At 41.3% G+C, this 19,899-nt stretch overlaps 2 protein-coding genes across 7 annotated transcripts in view; one reads left to right on the top strand and one right to left on the bottom strand.

The window, feature by feature from the left end:
* Positions 1-13,388, bottom strand: part of MPHOSPH9 (M-phase phosphoprotein 9) — a 43,246-nt gene extending 29,858 nt beyond the window's left edge. For 2 of the 6 annotated variants that reach the window (XM_054996964.1, XM_054996969.1), the window contains exons 1-7: positions 13,279-13,388; positions 12,405-12,442; positions 9,485-9,620; positions 8,316-8,463; positions 6,920-7,009; positions 3,036-3,547; positions 871-988 (exon numbers count right to left, since the gene is read on the bottom strand). In XM_054996964.1, coding sequence (XP_054852939.1) covers positions 871-988; positions 3,036-3,547; positions 6,920-7,009; positions 8,316-8,463; positions 9,485-9,588 — 972 coding nt within the window. In that variant the 5' untranslated portion in view covers positions 9,589-9,620; positions 12,405-12,442; positions 13,279-13,388. Of the gene's footprint in view, positions 1-870; positions 989-3,035; positions 3,548-6,919; positions 7,010-8,315; positions 8,464-9,484; positions 9,621-12,404; positions 12,443-12,782; positions 12,890-13,278 lie in introns of those variants that run through there. The other 4 variants (XM_054996967.1, XM_054996966.1, XM_054996968.1 and 1 more) reach the window with 4 other exon arrangements.
* Positions 13,389-13,697: 309 nt separating this feature from the next.
* On the top strand, positions 13,698-19,494 carry MTRFR (mitochondrial translation release factor in rescue). The gene is made up of 3 exons (XM_054996767.1): positions 13,698-13,776; positions 18,004-18,311; positions 19,107-19,494. The coding sequence occupies exons 2-3, from the start codon at positions 18,030-18,032 to the stop codon at positions 19,317-19,319; spliced, it is 495 nt and encodes a 164-aa protein (XP_054852742.1). The 5' UTR covers positions 13,698-13,776; positions 18,004-18,029; the 3' UTR covers positions 19,320-19,494.
* Positions 19,495-19,899: the final 405 nt, after the last annotated feature.

Below are 19,899 nucleotides of genomic sequence, written 5' to 3'. Positions count from 1 at the left end.
ATTTCAATGAAAGAACAGGTTAAAAAACCATGCCTTTAAGAGGCAACTAAGGCTGCAATATTATGCACGTTTACCTGGCAGTAAGTCTCCCTGAACATTGGAAGCACTTACTTCCAGGAACACATGCACAGCATCACACTGTTAGCAGCCCCAAATATCTGTAATTACCTGCCAAGCACATAATTTTCAGTAGGAGTTTGTACCAATACACTTTATAATATGTAAAAATAATTGGTTTTTACTTGATTCAGAGAAAGTAAGATCATGTACAGGCAAACTGTTTGCAGAAGGACGCGTGCTGCAAAGGACAAGTAAGGCCAATTCAGAATATATTTTACATCTACTAGAAGGCCTCACCTCATCATAGGCACATACAGAAGTAGTAGTATAAACCTACTGGCCAAATAATGGAGAGAGCAGCCAGGAGACACAGAGCCATACCAATAATTTGGTGCACCCAAAGAGGCTTCCAGCTAGCTTGCATTTCTGGAACATTAGCTTCCCACACCACCTGGCAAACCACCTTTGAAATCAAATACAGTTTCACAACCTGTTTGTGACACGGCACGTGGTGTGCGGGAGTCCCTCCCTTTGCTGTTCAACGGGGAAGGGGGGATTCTAAAGATACCCCAGTATTCAAACAAGCTGCTGGCCACACAAAACGAAGATCTTTGAATCCTGGCGGACTAAATTGAATTGTGTTGAATGAGAACAATATGATTTTTTGGTCTGAAGAAGGGAGCTCTGACTCTCAAAAAGGTCTCATTCTGAAAATCTTGTTGGTCTCCAAGGTGCCACTGGATAAAAATCCTGTTGCTCTAATATAATTTTATTGTGAAATAACTTGAGGAAGAAAAATACGTCACTTACATTTTCAAACATGGGAGTCTTTGTTTGCTCTCTCTCATCCACAGAACGCATATCTTCAGCATTTGTTTTTTTCAGCTGGGTTTGTCTTAGCTTTTGAGCCCATGATGTTAAAGATTTACTGAAGAAAGGGAAAGAAAGACACACAGAGAAATGTTTTTGCTACAGCATTACAAGTTCAATTTATTCTGAAGGTCTTTTTCTTACTTATAGCCTCCCAGGTACCATATGGATTGAATGCTCTTTGTTCAGGAAAAAAATTGGATATAAAATTGATTTTCTACATTGTCATTTTCAGCAAGGAAGTTGGCAAGAATGCAATTGCTCCCACAAGCTTAACACAGAGAGCTTGTAAATTCATTTAAAATAAGTTGTGTACCAAAGTACAGAGAGGGTACTACTCACTATTAGCATTTCAAACCCTGCTGTGGTGATTCATAATTTCTCAAATAACTATTCATACACAAATATGTACAAGATTTGCAGAATCTTGAGTACCGGATCTTAAGAATATAATGGCTGGGTTCCAAAAAAAGAAAAGAAATGACTAATTCAATATCCCCAAGAGGGTTTTGGACCTGTATTTTTTGATCAGCAGGCCTCCATGCAACTTAATAATTTAAAACAGATGATTACTTCAGAAGCAATTTAGGGTACGGCTGTGGGGACTGAGCATGTCTAATAGTTAAAAGAAAAAGGTCAGTAAACCCAAACCTTTGTGCATTGTTTATTAGCATTATGGACTAGAAATAAACTGCTGTGAAGCCACATTACACTGTATGTCATCAGTGTACTTGATAATAACCAAACCAACAGAAGACAATTAACTATAATGACCAGGTTTGGGAGCTGAGTGTGAATCACAGTCAATATACACAGAGACTAATGCACAAACACAGAGTACTACGGCTTCAAAAGACTCAGACCACCTAGTCAGTGGTCCTGTAGATGCTGCCAGGAAGGCCCATAAGTGGCTTGTGGCGCCAACTGCTCCCTCCCGCCCGCCCGCCCTCCTACCCCCCCCCACCCACACCCACACCCACACCCCCACACCCACACCCACACCCACACCCACCTGCTCCTTAGCATCTGGCATGTGGAGAGACATTGCCTCCAAAGATGGAGGTGACAATTACTGATCCAGACCTATCCTCCATGAAGTTATCTAATCCCCCTTTAAAGTCATCCAAGACTTGGAATTCTACCAGTTAACTATTTGTGCAAAGCATACTGTCTTTTTTAATGCCACTTTCATTGGGTGAGCCCAAGTTCTAGAGACGTGGGAGAAAAAGAGAAAAAACCCATCAATCCGTTTTCTCGACATCCTTCATAGTTTTCCAAAAACATCACATCTTCGCCTATCTAGGCTCCAATCATCTCCTCCTTTCGGAACAGACTGAGATTCTGCTGCGTATGTTCACTCCTCTTTCAACTTCAAACCCTCTCTGAGAGCTGATAAGCACTTCCATCCAGTGCTCCGCTCAAATTCTTCTCTCGGGTCTGCTGTTCAGCATCACTAACACTAGACTGATGGTATTAGCAGGGCAGCCCTGAGCAGAGTTGCTCCTGCCAAACCCCACTGAAATCAGTAAGCGCAGGAAGAATTACTCTGCCTTGGATTGCATACTGTCACAGTCACTTAGAACAGGTGGCACCCTTCAGTACTTCCCCTGGCACCCACCAAGCTTTTCGGAAAGTGGGTAGGGCCAATGTTTAAAAGGACTTGTTACTGGCTGCTCTTATTCAAATGAAAAGGTTTTCCATGGCTGCAATAGCAGCCTCAGCCACTGGAGGATGATGAGGACTGGTAAGCAGTGAGTACCCAGTTTTCCGGTTCCATTCCCTTTCATGCCCCCCCCCGGGGTTTCCATTATTTCTTTTTATTCCCCTTCTGCGATTCTTTTGCCAAGCAAGGATGGATCTATTGTGTTTGGCTCTAAACTTTGGGTTTGTGCTCACTGCCACTTCTAAAAATTCCAAAAGGTCCACAGGTTCAAAAAGTTTGGAGATCCCTGACCGAGAATGAGGCAAGTATCATCACTCCTCAAAATAAAATGCCTGTCCTAACCCCCACCCTTCTCCAAATTCAGATGACCAAAGCAACAGCCTAACATACCAAGCTTAATAACTTGGAGATAAGCCTTATGACTCTCAAGTTGGTCACTTACCAGCCTGTTCTTCCACATTGACCTTCAGTACTCTTATGCTCAGACTCAGAAGGAAAAATGAGATTCTTCTGTGGTAAGTCATGTTCTACAGCTGTGTGTGTAAACTCTTTTTTATTCTGAACAACAGCTGTAACTAAGGTCGTCCGTGTTGATGCTGCACTATGTTGTCCTTTGGTGATCTCCCCTGTATTTTCCATGCACGCATGAATGTCTTTAGACTTGTGAGTACTCAGTTCTGTTGCGGAACAGGTGCCATAACCACTGCTCATCGAAACACTGTTCTCAAGACACTCCTGCTGCACAGGCGAAGCTTCCAGTTGACTCTCGGCTTCATTAGCTTTAAGTTGATGGACAAAGAGCTCATTTTCTTCAAAGGTCTCAGACTGCAGCCCCATCTGTTTTTTTAGTGAAAAAGAATGGCTTGCACGCTTGGCGGGAGAGCTTTGCTCAGTGCACGAACACACATTCTGGTTTTGCAGTTTCACCAAGTGTCTGATTTCATTCTGTATATGCTACAAAGTAAAGCAGGAGCAGATTAAAATACAGAAGTAGTATTATGGAATTTGCACAAGAATAGTGAATTTTCATTATTTTTAACTGTAACTCCTGCAAGACTTTTCAACACAGAGACATAACATGCAAAAATGTGTTATGCGACAAATGAATACCAGAGAGTTGCTCCACTTTTGCCATTAAAACACATGAGTGCGCATTCAGTGTGGCTTAGTTAAGGCTATATTAAAGCAAAAAAATCCACTCGCTATTCCAAACATAACAAGTGAACAAAACAAGGCAACCTGAGCACCAAACTGGTCAAGCAAGCGACTTGCCCAGAATGAATGGCTACTTGCCTTGTAAAGGTGACCATACAGAATGGCACCAGCCCAGCTTTTTCAGTGTGACACTTGGTCCTAGCCATGCCACAAATGTTGAGGGACACAAAAAAATCTCATTTTGAGCTGCCTAACATCCACACAACCCTGGCACAAACTTGCACATATCCAAATCTACAACTAATGTCCCTTTCTCCACTATTTACCTGCCCAGTTGCCTCTACCTCCTTGAAACCCAGCCCATCTTGGAAGAAGTGATGGCACAAGGATATACAAGACTTTGGTTGGGTTCACTGGTTTAAACCAAATTGGTTTTGTTCAGAAATAGAATTTGGTTGTTATATGTACTCTGCAACTCTAAATATGGTTATTCAGAATTAAGTTCCACAGAGTTCAGTGGGATTGACACTGTAATGATTTTAAATAAACGCGTGCGTGTCTTAAAATGCTTGGTGTGGCATAGATGAAGAGTGGCAGTGAAAGAGAGGGATATGATTGCTTGATGATAGAGTGTGGGAGGAGTAAACTGCTGTTTCAGATGCTGAGTGCAGAGAAAACATTTAGTCAGGGCAAGGGAGGCAAGCTGTGTGCAGCCTTAGTAGTTTTCAGCATTTCTGAGAGAAATATGACCTATCTGGAAAACTGCACTGTGTGTTTGTGAAAGAACATTCAGTCATGGAAAAGCAGGCAAACTGTGTGTGCACCTGAGAAAAGGTTTTGCTTGTAATTGAGAGAGAGATTAATATAAAAAGCAGGCAAGCTGTGTGTGACGCTTGAGAGGAGATCTGTGTGACTGGGTTGAAGTAAAGTAACTTTAGGAATTGAGAACTACTCTTTGGAAACCATCAAGTTTTAGAAATAATACGAAACTGATACGCTTCTTATAAAAATAAAAGTTTATTTTTTTTAATCCCAGAGTTATTTCTATTTCCTATTCCTTTCCTCAAAGCCACTTCGTACCACGAAAAGCCTGACCCTTGGGCACGTTACTAAAAGGAGAAATTTAAGTTATTCTGGAATTTAATTCCTGGTGGCAGCAATCTACCAAGAGGGGGCAAGAATAAAAGGCTTAAAGACCAAATCTACCCAAGAGAAAGAAAGGGGTCATAACAGACACCCTAGCAGATTTGTTTAGGTTTGCAGGCTTCAGACATACAGAAAAAAGGTTTCATTCTTAGAAATAAATGTGGCTGTGTGTGTTTTTTTCAATGAGTTATTAGGTTAAGCAATCAAGGAGGCAGTTTAAATATGAAAATTTTATGATCACATTATTTTCTTCCTTTCTACAATCCTGTGAATCACTGGTCTAAAAAGCAATCTCCTCTCCAGCTTCAGTGGAATTAGCAAAGAACAAACACAAGCATCTAACCTTCGGCCCAATCAACATACAGCAGAAACAATACTAACCATGTTAGTGCTTCCCCAAAGTTTTTTTCTTCCCCAAAGCCACAGATAATTAGAAATAGTCTAACTTCAAAAAAGCTGCCGATACAGAACCAGGCTCTGATCCCAAGGAATGCTGATCAGATATAACTAGCTCTTTTCAGGATTACGCATGAGAACCATAACTTGTACAACAAAAGCCAAATCTGAATAAGGCGACGGCAGACCTTCCACAGGGTTAATTCTGAAAATGTTAATCCTATCAACATGCAACTGTGGCAATGAGTCACTCAATGAGTTAAGCCTCTTCATACCGATACATGACCATGGAAGTTTACACACAAAGAAAACCATGGGTGAAAGAGGTGTGAGACAGGAAGATAGTAACCAGGGAGAAAATAGGAAAGGGGGGAGAGAAGAAAATAACAGTACCTCTTAGCATTTGTTTCACTTTCAGCAATTAGCGCAGGGACAAGAAAGGGAAGGGAAAAACAATAACCAAAAGGATGTAAATATTAAATGTACCAAATCTACTGTCAAATGCATCAAATACATATTTGCACACATAAAAATACCCATATTGTGGTTTTATTGTAAAATAAGATGAAGTTCCAAAAATAAAATCCGGTGTCGAGCATAAAATAACTCAGTTGACAATCATAACAGGAAAGAACCAAAGCTTCAAAACAGTTCGATGCTTATGTAGAGGAATTTGTAATGTGTCTGTCTACAAGGCTGGGGGAAAGCTGGAGTCCAAGCATTTGAAACTAACACCTCGGAATCGAAATACTTTTCCTGGGATCAGGACAATGGCAGCTGCTAAGCTCCACATTGTTCTATACTGCTGCAGGTGTACTTGAAACTGGAGTCATGCCACTGTTCTTGGGCTAGGACTTCATAATCCTGTAGATTCCAAGAAGGCATTTCTCCAAGCCCTTGCGCCAGTGTAAAGGGTCAGTTAATCCTCCCCAATTACTATCGGTCTGCTGTTGCAAAACTCTGCTGCTGCTATGGGATGTCAAGATGAGAAAGAGCACAGAGAGCAGAAATAGTAAATATCGGGGAAATATTTTATCTTACAATTTGTCAGTAGTATGTATTTCGTCTTTCTATACAGCAAATGCAAAACCAAAATATCAGCAAAGATTTTATCTCTTTGAAAGTGTTACGGTTATGTTATTGAGCATCTGAATAATGGAATGAATTGCAATACACAACATTTTACACAACTAGTAACCTCCTAGTAACCTCCTTTTACACAACTAATAACCTCCTGCACACCGTGCAAACTAATGAAAAAGTAACATGAAAGTGAAGAACTGCATATGTCCACAGGGCGAACTGAGATGCCCTGAGACCCCAGGGAAGCACTTGAACAGGTGGACTGCTGCCTCACTGCTTTAAAAAACAGAGTACAGGTCATTTAGCATTCTACACCACAAGAACGCAATACTTTAGTGGAATAAAAACTACTTTCTCACACATATGTATCCTACAATGGCAGACACACACAACAAACTTAGAAACCATGTCATGCATCAGATGTATTAGGAGTAAGGACAGGAAGAAGATGTCATATTTCCAACAGCTAATCCAGGTGTGCGTTGCACTTTTTAAACCAATGCATCAATGAAAAGACAAAACAAATAAGTACATAAAAATACTTACATGGATTTGTTGATAAAAGTGTTTCTGCTGGGCAACTATCTGTTCTTGGCATTGCTTTTCCACCAGTCTGAAGAAATGTAACCACCTGGTCTATTAAAAAAAAAGTTTATTTGGAAAAGATCAAAAAAATCTGTATCTAGTGTAATTTGTCTTAGATATGGGAAAGCAAATATCCCTGCTGTCTAGTGGACTAATCTGATAACAAGGACACCCCTTGTTTAAGAACCCCTCATATAACATGACAATGTGATAAACACAAATTGTTACTTAATTTCTCCCATTGTTTTTAATTTTTGCATTTTCATACTGAAGTCTTCATATTGCAAACTTCAATGCCTGGTTATTCCACTATAAGCCAAATCATGAGAGTGGGGCTGAGGATCAGTGACAAAGCCAGTTTGGTGTAATGGTTAAGAGCGTGGGACTCTAATCTGGAGAACCAGGTTTGATTCCCCACTCCTCCACTTGAAGCCAGCTGGGTGACTTTGGGTCACTCACAGCTTCTAGGAGCTCTCTCAGCCCTACCCACCTCACAGGGTGTTTTGTTGTGGGGATAATAGCATACTTTGTAAACTGCTCTGAGTGGGTGTTAAGTCATCCTGAAGGGCGGTATATAAATCAAATGTTTTTTTAAATTATTATTAAGTATCTTCTTTGCATGCAGGTCCCAGATTTAATCCCTTGCATCTTCAGTTCAAGGTGATCAGGTAATAGAGAATGCAAAAGAAACCTTGAAGCCTTGGACAGCAGTTGCCAGTCAGCTTAGACAACACTGACTTTGAAAGATCAAGGGCTTGACAAAGTCTAAAAGTATTTTCATGTAATCTTACAAATTTGGTACATGAATATCGTAAGATAAATATCATAAGATATGGAAGAAATGCATGTTCTACTTCATCCTTTGCAGCCATGAAATAACCTACAGTGCCGCTACAACTGCCAGATGTTGCCAGTATAGCTTGTATTCACTATGGAAGCTGGGCCAGATGATACTGGATTGTTGGGCTGCATGATATTCTAGATTTCAAGCTGTTTGGACCTGCTGGAACTTGTTGACCTGTGCTGAAACTCAGGTCTCAAGTTCTCTTCCTGGATCTCTCGTAACAATAGCTGAGGAAAACTATCTGCCCAGGGCTGCAAAAAACCACCACCCATCAGAGGAGACAGGTTTGGACCAATGCTCTGACTAGCATAAGGCAGCTTTGTATGGCTGCATAAAAACATCATGTTACATAAGCACAGTGCAATGGGATTTTTTTTAATAAAAAAACTATATTCTTTCCAGACACTGAACCCACCAGGTGCCTGCTTAGACTTCGGTATAATATTTATAATGTGAGGCTTTATTAAGGTTATCATACTAAAATCTGATTTTTTTAAAGCAAAGATTACATACCTCACAGTTCTTCAGTATTTCAGAGTCACCACTCCTTCGAATGTCTTGCGTAAAGGAGGGCAGCAGATCAACCTTGCCAGGTATTATGGCAGGACTGGCTTTCCCTGAGAAACTGGAGACGCCATTTGGGGTAAGCGAGGGACTGCTTCTGTTCAAGAAAAAAAAAAGTACATGAATTATTTATTGAGCCAAATGTCAAACAAAACAGGGAAGTGAGGAAAAGGAACATCTTTGGCACTGAATTCTTCATTTCTAAACATCTTTGGGCTGAAAGCAAAATAGAATAGACTTGTTGTAACCCATAAAGGGGCTAAAGGATTACAAAGATATTAAGATGCAAACTGTTTAACCCAGCCTTGCCAATGGGAATGAGGCAAGGCTCATGAAAAATTATTACAGTGCAACTAATATCCATTAGTACCGGTGTCCTTTTTTAAAATAAAGAAAGTAGTCAGTAAGTGATATGACGTGCATAATAGCCAATCTCCAGAGACCCAAGTATCAGGGAAGTATATTGATTTCAGAGTCTGCGCCAGTTGCAGTTTCCCTTTCATACTCTTCAACTTTCTTCTAGTTAGGAGGCAGCATAAGGCAGCCCTACAACTACCACTGTAATCCTAACCAGAATTACACCCTTCAAAGCCCACTGACTTTAACAGATGGACGTAATTCTGCTTGGTATTGCACTTTATGGCTCTCCGTACAACCTAATTTTCCTTCTTCCTCCTTCACTTTGTCTGCTAAAAATGGGGAACGAGGACAGAATCCACAAATATTCACATTTCCCAACTAGAATAGGGGCTGAAAATTAAACTGTCATATAACGTTTTTATTATTTAACATACTCACGTTGGCTAAAAGGCTAGAACTGCCTCTGAGACATACTGCTACCTATTTGTAGAACCAGAATGCTTATCAGCTCCATTTAAAGTAAAAAAATACACAGCCACCAGAAGAGATATACAGGACAACATGCTTTTAAAGCAAACGTGCTATAATCAAACAAAAAATAACATTGTTTTCTTGGCCACAATCCTAATCACACTATCTCGGTGGCTATGTGCAAAGTTACACTTGGAAAGTAAAAAAATATTTTTTATTGGCTTACTCAAGAACGCTAGGCTTTCTATTTATTACAAAGAACAGCCTGTGCGCTCATCACCGTTTACCTGCTATTACTCAAATCACAGTCCGCAGAGTTGTGAGCATCTATGCTACTGGTGTCCACAGAAGAAGCGTCTTGTTCAATTTTCACCAAGCCCAAATTTTCCATATCTCATGCTTGCAAAGAACGTGGTTATCCTTCTAGGAAGAAACAAACAAACACACATACACAAAAAGTGAAACAGATTCCAAACAGGTAACTCAGATTCACTGTTTCAAATAAAACCCAATTAACCATCCTGTTTCATCATCTATGGGCAGTTTCTGTACATTAACTTTAAAACATTATTTTAGTTTTAAAAATTATCCCACTTTTTGGCATAAATGCTCCCAAAGCTGGTTGGAAAAAACAAAACTCACAACAAAAAACACAGTATCACAGTAAAAACAGAGAACTACAACACAGATAACAACAGTTTAGCAGTAAGAGATGATGCCTCTACATTTTATTAGAACAGTTTCAGCCAACATTAGAAAAAGAATTACACAGGAACGTTCCAGTAAAGACAGCCTTAAGTTAACCCAAAACGTGCGGGGGGGGGGGGGGGACAGGTTTTTACTACACTGAAAAATTACAAAGGAACGTGTCAGTTGTGTTTCACAGGACAGGACATTCTGTAGCCTTTTGATTATAAAGGCCCTGCTGTCTGTTACTGCATGTCGAACTTCCAACAATGGTGGAACTCAAAAAGATGCCTCACCAGATGACTTCAGTGTCCAAGGAGGCTGCTACTGCAGAAGGCAGGTAACAACAACAACATTCCATTTATATACCACTCGTCAGGATGACTTAACACCCACTCAGAGTGGTTTACAAAGTATGTTAATATTATCCCCACAACAAAACACCCTGTGAGGTGGGTGGGGCTGAGAGAGCTCCAGAGAGCTGTGACTGACCCAAGGTCACCCAGCTGGCTTCAAGCGGAGGAGTGAAGAATCAAACCCCGTTCCCGCGCTCTTAACCACTACACCAAACTGGCTCTCCGATCCCAAACCATTTAATGCTTTAAAGGTAAATACAACAATATGAATTGTTCTCATAAACAATCTGGCTGCCAATGGAGTTCAATAAAACTTGTGCAATACAATCCTGGAATAGTCCTGAAAATAACCACATTTTGGATTAAAATAAGTGTTTGAGAGCCTTTCCAAAGCAGTCCCATATAAAGCATGTTACAATAGCTTCCGAGTTAGACTGCCAGATTTAGGTGAATATCTGAAATCTACAGGCCATTTGCTGTTTAGAACATTTTAATGCTACCTTCCCACCCAAATAGGGTCCCCAAGGCAGTGAACATAGAAAATTAAAGCATTTTAAGATTAAAAGAGCTTTTAAAATAATACATTAAATAATTCAATAAAAATATATAAATGCATACACACACACGCAACAGGAAAACCAGGAAAGAGGGTTAATAGTCCGTTTCCATCGTTTTACACAGGAACTCCACATGAACATGTGAAGCCGCCTCGTGTCACATCAAACAATTGGCCCATCTAGGTCAGTATTTTCTCCTCTGTCTGGCAACGACTCTCTCAGGCAGAATCCTTCACAATACTTGCCACTTTAGATTGCTAAACAAAACCCAGGAGATATCAGAGACGGAACCTGAAGCCTTCTGTGAGTTCTACAACCGATCCAGGGGCCCTTCTCTCTCCCACATCATAATCAAAGGGGGGGGAGCAGAAGTTACCAATTTTATAGTACATTATGTCTGACCTACTTTCCCCTTCCAGTTTCTTGCACATGAATTATTTGTATTACATCTTTAGGTTTTTTCTCAGCCTACTTTTAACACAGCATTTCCCAGCAGAAACATTTATCATTCTTTCCCAGACAAATGTAAATAAAAAAGATATAGTTAAGCCTTACAAAAAAGTGAAATATAAAAGCATATGTACCCGCTGAAAAGGAAAACAGCTAGGTAAGAAGCCGCAGGAAGATCCTTGACGAAAATTTAACTATAACAAATTTAACTATGCTTTCCTGCTTCCTGTCATGTCAAAGGCTTTTGAAACTATACTTCAAATACACATATGCCCACAGCCAAGCTGTACAGGACAGATAACAAATCACCAAGTCATTGTTGGACAGTTTCTACAACTGGCTGCAACACAAACAACAATCAATAGGGATTTAGGTAAGATTATAAAAACAAATGTTATCTGAAAAAGTCTATGATGTAGAGTCTATGATCTATAACAAGCAAAACAAAATAAAATATAGCTATGTATGCAAGAAATTGTTCGGCTGATTTATCCAAGGCTAGGGCCAAATTGTGCCTGACAAACCCACCGCAGTGTTGTCATCTATAAACAGACTCTCTCAACAATTATCAAGCGAAAGCAGTGATGTTTTAAAATGCTTAATCAAGAAACTCCTAATATTGTTCATAATCCCTGTGAAGAGAAAGAGGAAGAAAACATAACCCGTTCTGACCTCTTAAAGCAGGGGCATGCCCTCTATATTAGGAAGGGGTTTTTTACTGGTCTTCTCCTAATACTAGCAATAGCCTGATACAAAAATAGCTGGAGCCATTTTTCTTCTAGCATATAAAAAAAAAGTGATTGGAAAAACTTCACCTGTGTAATTGCTGCCTAAGAAAATGCTGTTAAAGACACAAAAGGATTTGGGTTTTTTTAAGACTTTAAAGTTAGGAAGCAAAACAACTAGGAGTCTGAGGCTGCAATACCCAGCAGTTAACCAGATGCAACTCCCGTCAAACTCAGTAGGGCTTACTTCCATATTTGCAGGCATAAAATGATACTGTATCTTCAGAATGAGAATAAGAAAATCTCACCTCAGCCATGAACTAAATTTACAGCCTTACAAAAGCCACTGTGGTTCAAACAAAGTGTCTGACACGGATCCGGGAGACCTAGGTTCAAATCCCCACTCAGCCTCATGACCTCAGCCTCACTTACCTTACAGGGTTGTTGTGAAGACAGACTGGAAAAGACTGCTGTAGAGACAGATGAAAACTGTTTTGGATACTTATTGTGGAGAAAGGCAGGTGAAAATAAAGTGAATGAACAAATAAGTCAAACTCCCATATGCAACACTGGGATAAAGACCCTGACCTACTTCACAGAACTGTTCTAAGGTAACATGTGAAGACTGTGGAAAATTCTTTCAACGTTCCCCCTCAGAAAACCCTCCATCAAATATTCCCTAACCTTTCAGAGCCAAAATACCAGTTTAAAAAATTCTCCGTGATATTCTTCCATAAATAAATTCATTTAATTGGTCTCAGGCAAGCCATCCCCCTGCCTATAAAATGGCAAATAACAGTACTGGCCTACCTTACAGGGCTGCTGTTGTAAAAGTTGCGTTGACAGTGCAAGGAAAAGGACCCCTCTGGCTACAGAAAGCTCTACACAACTATCAAAGATTATTATTTTTCCCTCTTAACCCAATTCTCCTTTTCTTGCCTTTGGACAGAGCTTGTCATTTACAGTTTCCCAGTCACTGGGACTCTCCTCCTCCAGACTTTACAGCCTTACAACCCTCCCCAGCTTCTCTCCCCCCCCCCCCCATTAAATAAACCAACTTTATTCCTATTGCCTTTAAACCCCCCACTTTAAGGTTTTCCCCTCCCCCCTTGCCCATTCCCTCGTTATCAAGCCCCACCCCTCCTCTCTCCTTATTGGACTGCTCTTCCTGTCATTTTTGAATTGTTGACAACTTAGCCGGAAGCTGATTGGCTACCGGAAATGTCACTCGCCTGTTTGACTGACCAGGAGCGAAAGCGCCGAACCCCCTCTCGACGCAGCAACCGCCGCACTTCCGGGCCCTTACCTGCATTTCGGCTTGCGATTCCGAGCGAGGCGGGGGCGGGGCTTTCCAGTTGATGTTTTCCGCCCTCCCTCTTTGCTTCAACTGTCAATGGCCTGGATCGACACAGGCCCCATCCTCCTCCCCCCACTCTCACCAGATTGGCGGTTGAGATTCGAAGGCTTTCTGGCAGAGGCCAAAGCTCGCGAGGCGGCATCGCCCCAACGGCTGATTGGCTGCTGAGTGCCTCGCGGTGAGGACAGGCTTGCGACGCGATTGGCTATCCGGGACGGGGGCTGAGGAAGGCTGCCAGCCCATTGGACCGTTTGGGCTCGCGCCTCCGACACGGCTGGCTGGAACGCGAGCACGGCTGTTGCGTAAGGAGCCCTAGCTCTGCGATTGGCCAGTGGGCGGCCCTCCCTTTAGAGTCTGGGGGCGCTCCTGTTTGATTAGCGCAGGCGCGCGATTGTCGTCGATAAGGCCTAGTGCGGTCTTGTGTGGCACAGCCAGCTTTCCTGGGAGGTAAGGGCGGCTGACCGGAGCGGCAGGTGGGAAGCGGGAGGTAACGAAGCCGCTCCTGTTACCGGCTCCCCTCAGCTAGAAAGCGGACATTTGCTAGTCAGGAAAATACTTCAGTTTATCAGTGTTATTTATAGTCCTCCTTTCTCACTGAAACTCAAGGAGGATTACACAGTGGACGTTAATATGGTCATCCATTAATTGCAATAGACAAGCCCCAGGAGGCTCGCTCTCCTATCCAAGGCAGCAGGCCCATCTGCCCTCAGCAAGAACTTATAGCCTTCTTCTTCCCAAAGCCCAGGCGTCCCCCCAGGACCCAGAAGTCCTGCTACTTTTCGCTCCTCTCCAGGCCCAAACCCAGAAATTCTGCTCCTTCCCCACTCAGGACAGGAGTCCGGCTTTCTTCCCGCTCCCCCAGCTCTGGGAGTCTATAGCAAGCAAGCAAAACCTTTACTATGTATTAGTTACAATAAATATTTTTTTTAAAAGAAGTAGCACAGCATCAAGAATAGGTAATGCCTTTATCAAGAATAGTGCTTTTATTAGGCTTTGGTTGCAACCAATAATTTTTAGAAAAATCCAATTACTACTGAACTAAATAGCACAGCATCAAGAGTAGCACTAATAATAATAACAATTGATTTATACACCGCCCTTCAGGACAACTTAACACCCACTTAGAGCAGTTTACAAAGTGTGTTACTATTATTCCCACAACAAACACCATGTGAGGTGGGTGGGCCTGAGAGAGCTGTGACTGACCCAAGGTCACCCAGCTGGCTTCAAGCGGAGGAGTGGGGAATCAAACCCTGCTCTCCTGATTAGAGTCCTGCCACTCTTAACCACTACATCAAACTTTTAAGAGGAACAAAAAAAAGGTTATCTAGGATCATTCACAGTAGAAAAGAGCAAGTGTCTAGTATCACTTATAAGACTAAAAATTTGTGGTAAGGTATGAGTTTTCCTGAAGAAGTGAGCTGTGACTCACAAAAGCTCATACCCTACCATAAACTTTAATGCACTGTCAACTCATGTAGTCTTACAGCAGCTAGAAGATACCTTACTAATCAAGTTGCTAGGTAAGGGTTCCAGTCAGATAAAAGATATAAAACTAATTGGTCATCACAGTAACACTTAAATTTATGTAAACAGGAGCTGATTAGAGAGTTCTGCAACTCAGTATAAACATAACCAGGGCTTTTTTTCAGCAGGAACGCAGCACCTCTTGAAAATACTGGGCAATAGTGCATGAAAATAATATTATTTTAAAGAATCCCGTATGTTTCTTCCTCATTTCCCTCTTGAGAGTTCCACCACCTCTTTTCCCAGAAAAAAAACCCTGAACATAACAATATAACAAAATGGGAGATAGATGTTCAGGAACTTCAGCACTGCACAGGCAGTCTTTGTATGCCATGCACCTAAGGGAAAGTAATGGGTGAATTTCAGCTTTGTAGTTTAGTGGTGACTTTATGTGCAAAAAGCATATTCCACATTTCTGAAGAGAACAATACTTATGTATCTGAAGAATAATAATGCAAAATGCATTGTTAGACACCATCATATACGTTATTCATTAGAGCTCAAGCTTTTTAAATCGTGGCCAGTTTTTAATGATTATTCAGGTCTCATGTATTTTTTCCATTCATGTATTCTTGTGAGTGTTCAATTATATGCTGGTGTATGTTTGTATCTTTTCAAATAGATTTTGTAATTTTCATTATTTGTGGTTGTCAGGTTTTTCCCTGTTGTATGGTTATACTTTACTGCCGTACATCTGAACAGCTAACCTGGTGACTTCCCCACCTCTCACCCAGAGTCAGAGCTGACTGCCTTTCACACACTCATAGCCAAGTGCAAAACCCAGGGAGTTCTGTCTGATTTTTATCTTTAGACAGAAAATGAGCAAAGAACCCCAAAATGACAACTGTCTTATTGTTCAGCCATGAAAACTGGGTTATAACCAATGGGAGATGCATCCACTCAGATTATACGCTGACGGGGAGATTGTAAATAGTTGATAGAAGGCAAGATGGATCTTTCTCTCCCCTTGCATCTGCCTGTACTTTTTTATAAGAACTTGTATCCCAGTTGGATAACCCTGGCACTAGAGGAAAAGAACTTCCAATGTTTGTGTAACTCTTTCTTACCATGATGAATAGTTGCCAGACTGCATTTGATCTGCTGCTTAATTGCAGAGCTGAGCTTTTCCTAGCAGGTCCTGCAGTGGAAGTCATGATACAGTTTCTTTCTTTTTTCCTGTTTCACTTATTTCCCTGGTAACTGATGTTGCAAGCAGTGGATTGTGACTTCACTGCAGAATGAAGTAAGAGGGTGGGCCAAGATAAGCAAAGAACAACCAGCATGTGGAAATCTCTCTTAAAAAAGAAATTAATGCTTAAAGCATGTTTTTGCTGTTAAGTATTGGTATTAAACTTAATACCAGTAGTAATATTAGAAATGTTCTTGATCCTGAACGTGGTGTCACCAAAAAGGACAGACTGGAGGACATAGAAATACTCTGGAATGGTTAACTGAGAAAGTAATTGAGATTTTCAAAAACCACATTTGGTCTTTAAAAAATATTGTTTAGGCCTCGGAGCCACACTTTACCTATGAGTGCAGAAGTCAGAAAGCATTTTTAAGATCTCATAATTCTGATAATAATTTATGATATTATTTGGAGTTTTCAGATATTATAACGCTGCTGTATAGATCTATGGTGCTGCCTCATTTCAAATACTATGTGTAGTTTAGGTCACCATATCTTAAAAAGGACATTGCAGAGCAAGCAAAAGTATAGACGACAGCATCCAAGATAAGGAACTGCTGAAGAGTCTGGGACTTTTCTGTTTAGAAAAGAGACTAATAAGGAGGGAGGACATGATAGAGGTTTATAAAATTATGCCATGGGGTAGAGAGGGTAGACAAATAGAAGGTTTTCATTCTCTCCCATAATTCTCTTAAATCTCCTGTAATACTTGAAGCATCCATTGAAACTGATGGGAAAATTCAGAAGCGACAAAAGAAAATAGTTCTTTACACAACAGGTAATTAAGGTGTGGAATTCATTGCCAGAGGATGTAGTGATAGAGTCCCAGGCATAGTGGTAGTGGAAAGTGCTGTCACAGCCAATTTATGGCAACTCCTTAGCGTTTTCAAGGCAAGACATGAACCAAGATGATTTTTCATTGCCTTCTTCGGCATAGCAGACCTGGTCTTCCCATCTGAGTACTATCCAGGGGCTAACCTGGCTTAGCTTCTGAGCAGGCTGGCTACAGACATGGTGGGGAGTGCCCTCAAGTCATAATTGACTTATGGCGACCCCTGGTGGAGTTTTCATGGCAAGATATTAACAGGTGGTTTGCCATTGCCTGCCTCTGCAACCTTGGTCTTCATTAGAGGTCTCCCATCCAATTACTAACCAAGGCTGACCCTGCTTAGCTTCCAAGACCTGATGAGATTGGGCTTGCCTGTGCTATCCAGGTCAGGGAAGCCACAGGTATAGAGAGTTTTAAAGGGGATTATACAGATTCATGGAGGATAGTCTATCAGTGGCTACTAGCCCTTGTGACTGAAGGGAACCTCCATATCCAGAGGCAGTAAAATCTGTGCATACCAGTACCAGGAGGCAACATTTGGGAAGGCCTTGGCCTCTATGCCGTTGGTCGTCCTTCATGCTAACTGGTCGAGCACTATGTGAGAGGATGTTGGACTAAGTGGACCACTGGTCTGATCCTGCAGGGCTCTTCTTATCTTCTATCACATGGGCATGGCCCAACGCAGTACAAGCAGACAAAGCAGTAGAAATGGTTGTGTCATGGATGGGACTTGGGGTAGGTTTAAACCACCATATGTTAATTTAGACAGTAAATCCACCCCTGCTACAGCAGAATGCAACCATGTAACACTGAGAAAAATAAATAAAAGCAGACAGCTGACATGCCTTCCACGTTGCTCAAGAACAGCCGAAGAAAGTCGGCCTGCCTCCTTGTCCAACAGCATAAATATTTCCGTTTTGTACATTTCTTATCGAATTTTATATCCTGCCTTTCTTCCCTCATGAGGCAGCTAAATTTACATAATAAAATCACATTTTAAAACCAACCAAAACAACAGCAACACATAATAAAAAACAATTAAAACGAAAGCAATAGAGTCGCGGGCTCAGTAAACCGCTTCTATGGAACAATCCTGATCAGTATCTTTGTTGCCTTCTTTCTTTTCCAGTATCGAGTCCTCGTCTCCAGTTTTCTATGCCTCCTTCAAGTCTACTGCACTTTACTCATTCATTGGTTAAACTAAGTGGTGTCACTCAGGCACCCACACTTTGGGGAAAGCACCGTTTTCTGTTGCCTCGGTGGTCTGGCCCTTTATCCCTTGTGGCAGAAAAAAAGAGCTTTGATGACCTGCTACCTCTAAACGAAGCTGAATTGGAAGAGCAGTTTGTGCGAGGCTCCGGCCCTGGAGGCCAGGCAACAAATAAAACTAGCAACTGCGTGGTCCTGAAGCACATTCCTTCTGGGATTGTTGTCAAGGTGACTTCTTTGACTTGGTGACACAGTGATTTGTGCATTTATAACCATAGGTTTTTGCATGGTTGTAGGTTACTTCATATAAGCCAATATTTAGCACAATGCATGTTCGGAAATAGCCTCTTGATCACCAACAGAGAATAAGAATCACATCCAGGTGAGCAGATAGGAAGCTTTTGTGCCACAAATAATTAACATGTATACTTGTGGCCATCTGGGCATCAGATTCCTGAACATTTTTGCAGGTGATTTTGCATCAGCAACTCTTATTTTATAACACTGCAGCTTCAGGCACCTATTGCAGCCCAGTCTTTACGAGGTTGCCAGGTGTCCATCCCCTTGTGAAGGAGACATTTCAGTACCTGAAGATAGAACCTTTAAGAAGTTAATGGAGTGCAACAGTATGGCCATACATCAAAGGAAGTACTCCATAGTATCTAGCTATTGCTGCACTGTACACCCCCTCTGGCTTTCCTTATGACTTGCATCCCCCAAAGAAACTGAAAAGTCACGATAGTGATGGAAAGCAGAGATGTTCTGTTTCCCATGCCTTCCATGTATCCACAAGATTTCTTTCACCCCTAAGCTCCTGTCACTCTGCTTGGCTCCTACAGTATCTCTGGCTCCTGCATTCCCGTGTGCCTCTTCTTATCTGTCCTCTTCATTCAGGTCTGGGGCAAGTTTTTTGCCAATAATAATCTCATATTTCTAATCATGATAGATCTGCAGTAATATATGCAACCTCCAGGCCAGGCCTAGCTGCTGCCTTTTTAATAAATGAATTTTCTTTTCCCTCAGTGCCATCAAACACGATCGGTAGAGCTGAATCGCCAGCATGCCAGAGAAATCTTGCAGGAGAAAGTGGACGTCTTCTACAAAGGTAGTGCCAGCGAGGTTGTTAAAGAGAAAGAGGAACTCAAGAAGAAAAAGCAAGAAAAGAGGCAGCAGGCAAGGGGAAATCTGGAGAGGAAGAAGCGTTTAAAAGAATGGCTAGCGTCAGAGGACAAATAAGGAACATTTAGGCACCTGTTATTTCTGCTTCTTGTCACCCCTCCCTATATAAAAATGACGTTTTATGTGAAGGACTTTCAGGGCGCGCTCTCCCTGTGATACTTAATCAAAGAAGAATTTGAGGTTGCAAAGTGATGTACTTGCAGTTCCAAAAATAAAAATGCAGGTGATGGTACCTGGGCAACATAGTTGCCATTCATCATTTCCTCCAAGTGGCCATCATCTCTCATGGCACAAAGAGCCCAGATGCTTTTCTTAGCCAGGATCACAACATTTTCATGAACTCCTGAATTGATTTCTTGTCCTGTATATTTTGCTTAAAGCAATGGAAGCCAAATTTTGCCTCTCTTGTAAATAGTATCGGCATAGGATATCATGGATAGAATATCTTCATCCATTGGTGAATAGCCTTTCTTTTGTGTGCAATCTTTTTTCAGTTAAAAAAATTACATACACACATTCTACAACAAGGGAATGGAATAAAGCAGATTGAGTCATTTGTGGTAGCTTTTAGATCTCCAAATCTATGTTAGTGTAATTGAAAGAAGCCCTTTTATCCTGTAACAGAAAATTAACTAAA

This window comes from Eublepharis macularius, chromosome 13 (assembly GCF_028583425.1).
Source record: "Eublepharis macularius isolate TG4126 chromosome 13, MPM_Emac_v1.0, whole genome shotgun sequence".
Classification (NCBI taxonomy): domain Eukaryota; kingdom Metazoa; phylum Chordata; class Lepidosauria; order Squamata; family Eublepharidae; genus Eublepharis; species Eublepharis macularius.
This window is presented reverse-complemented; position numbering and strand designations above follow the sequence as displayed.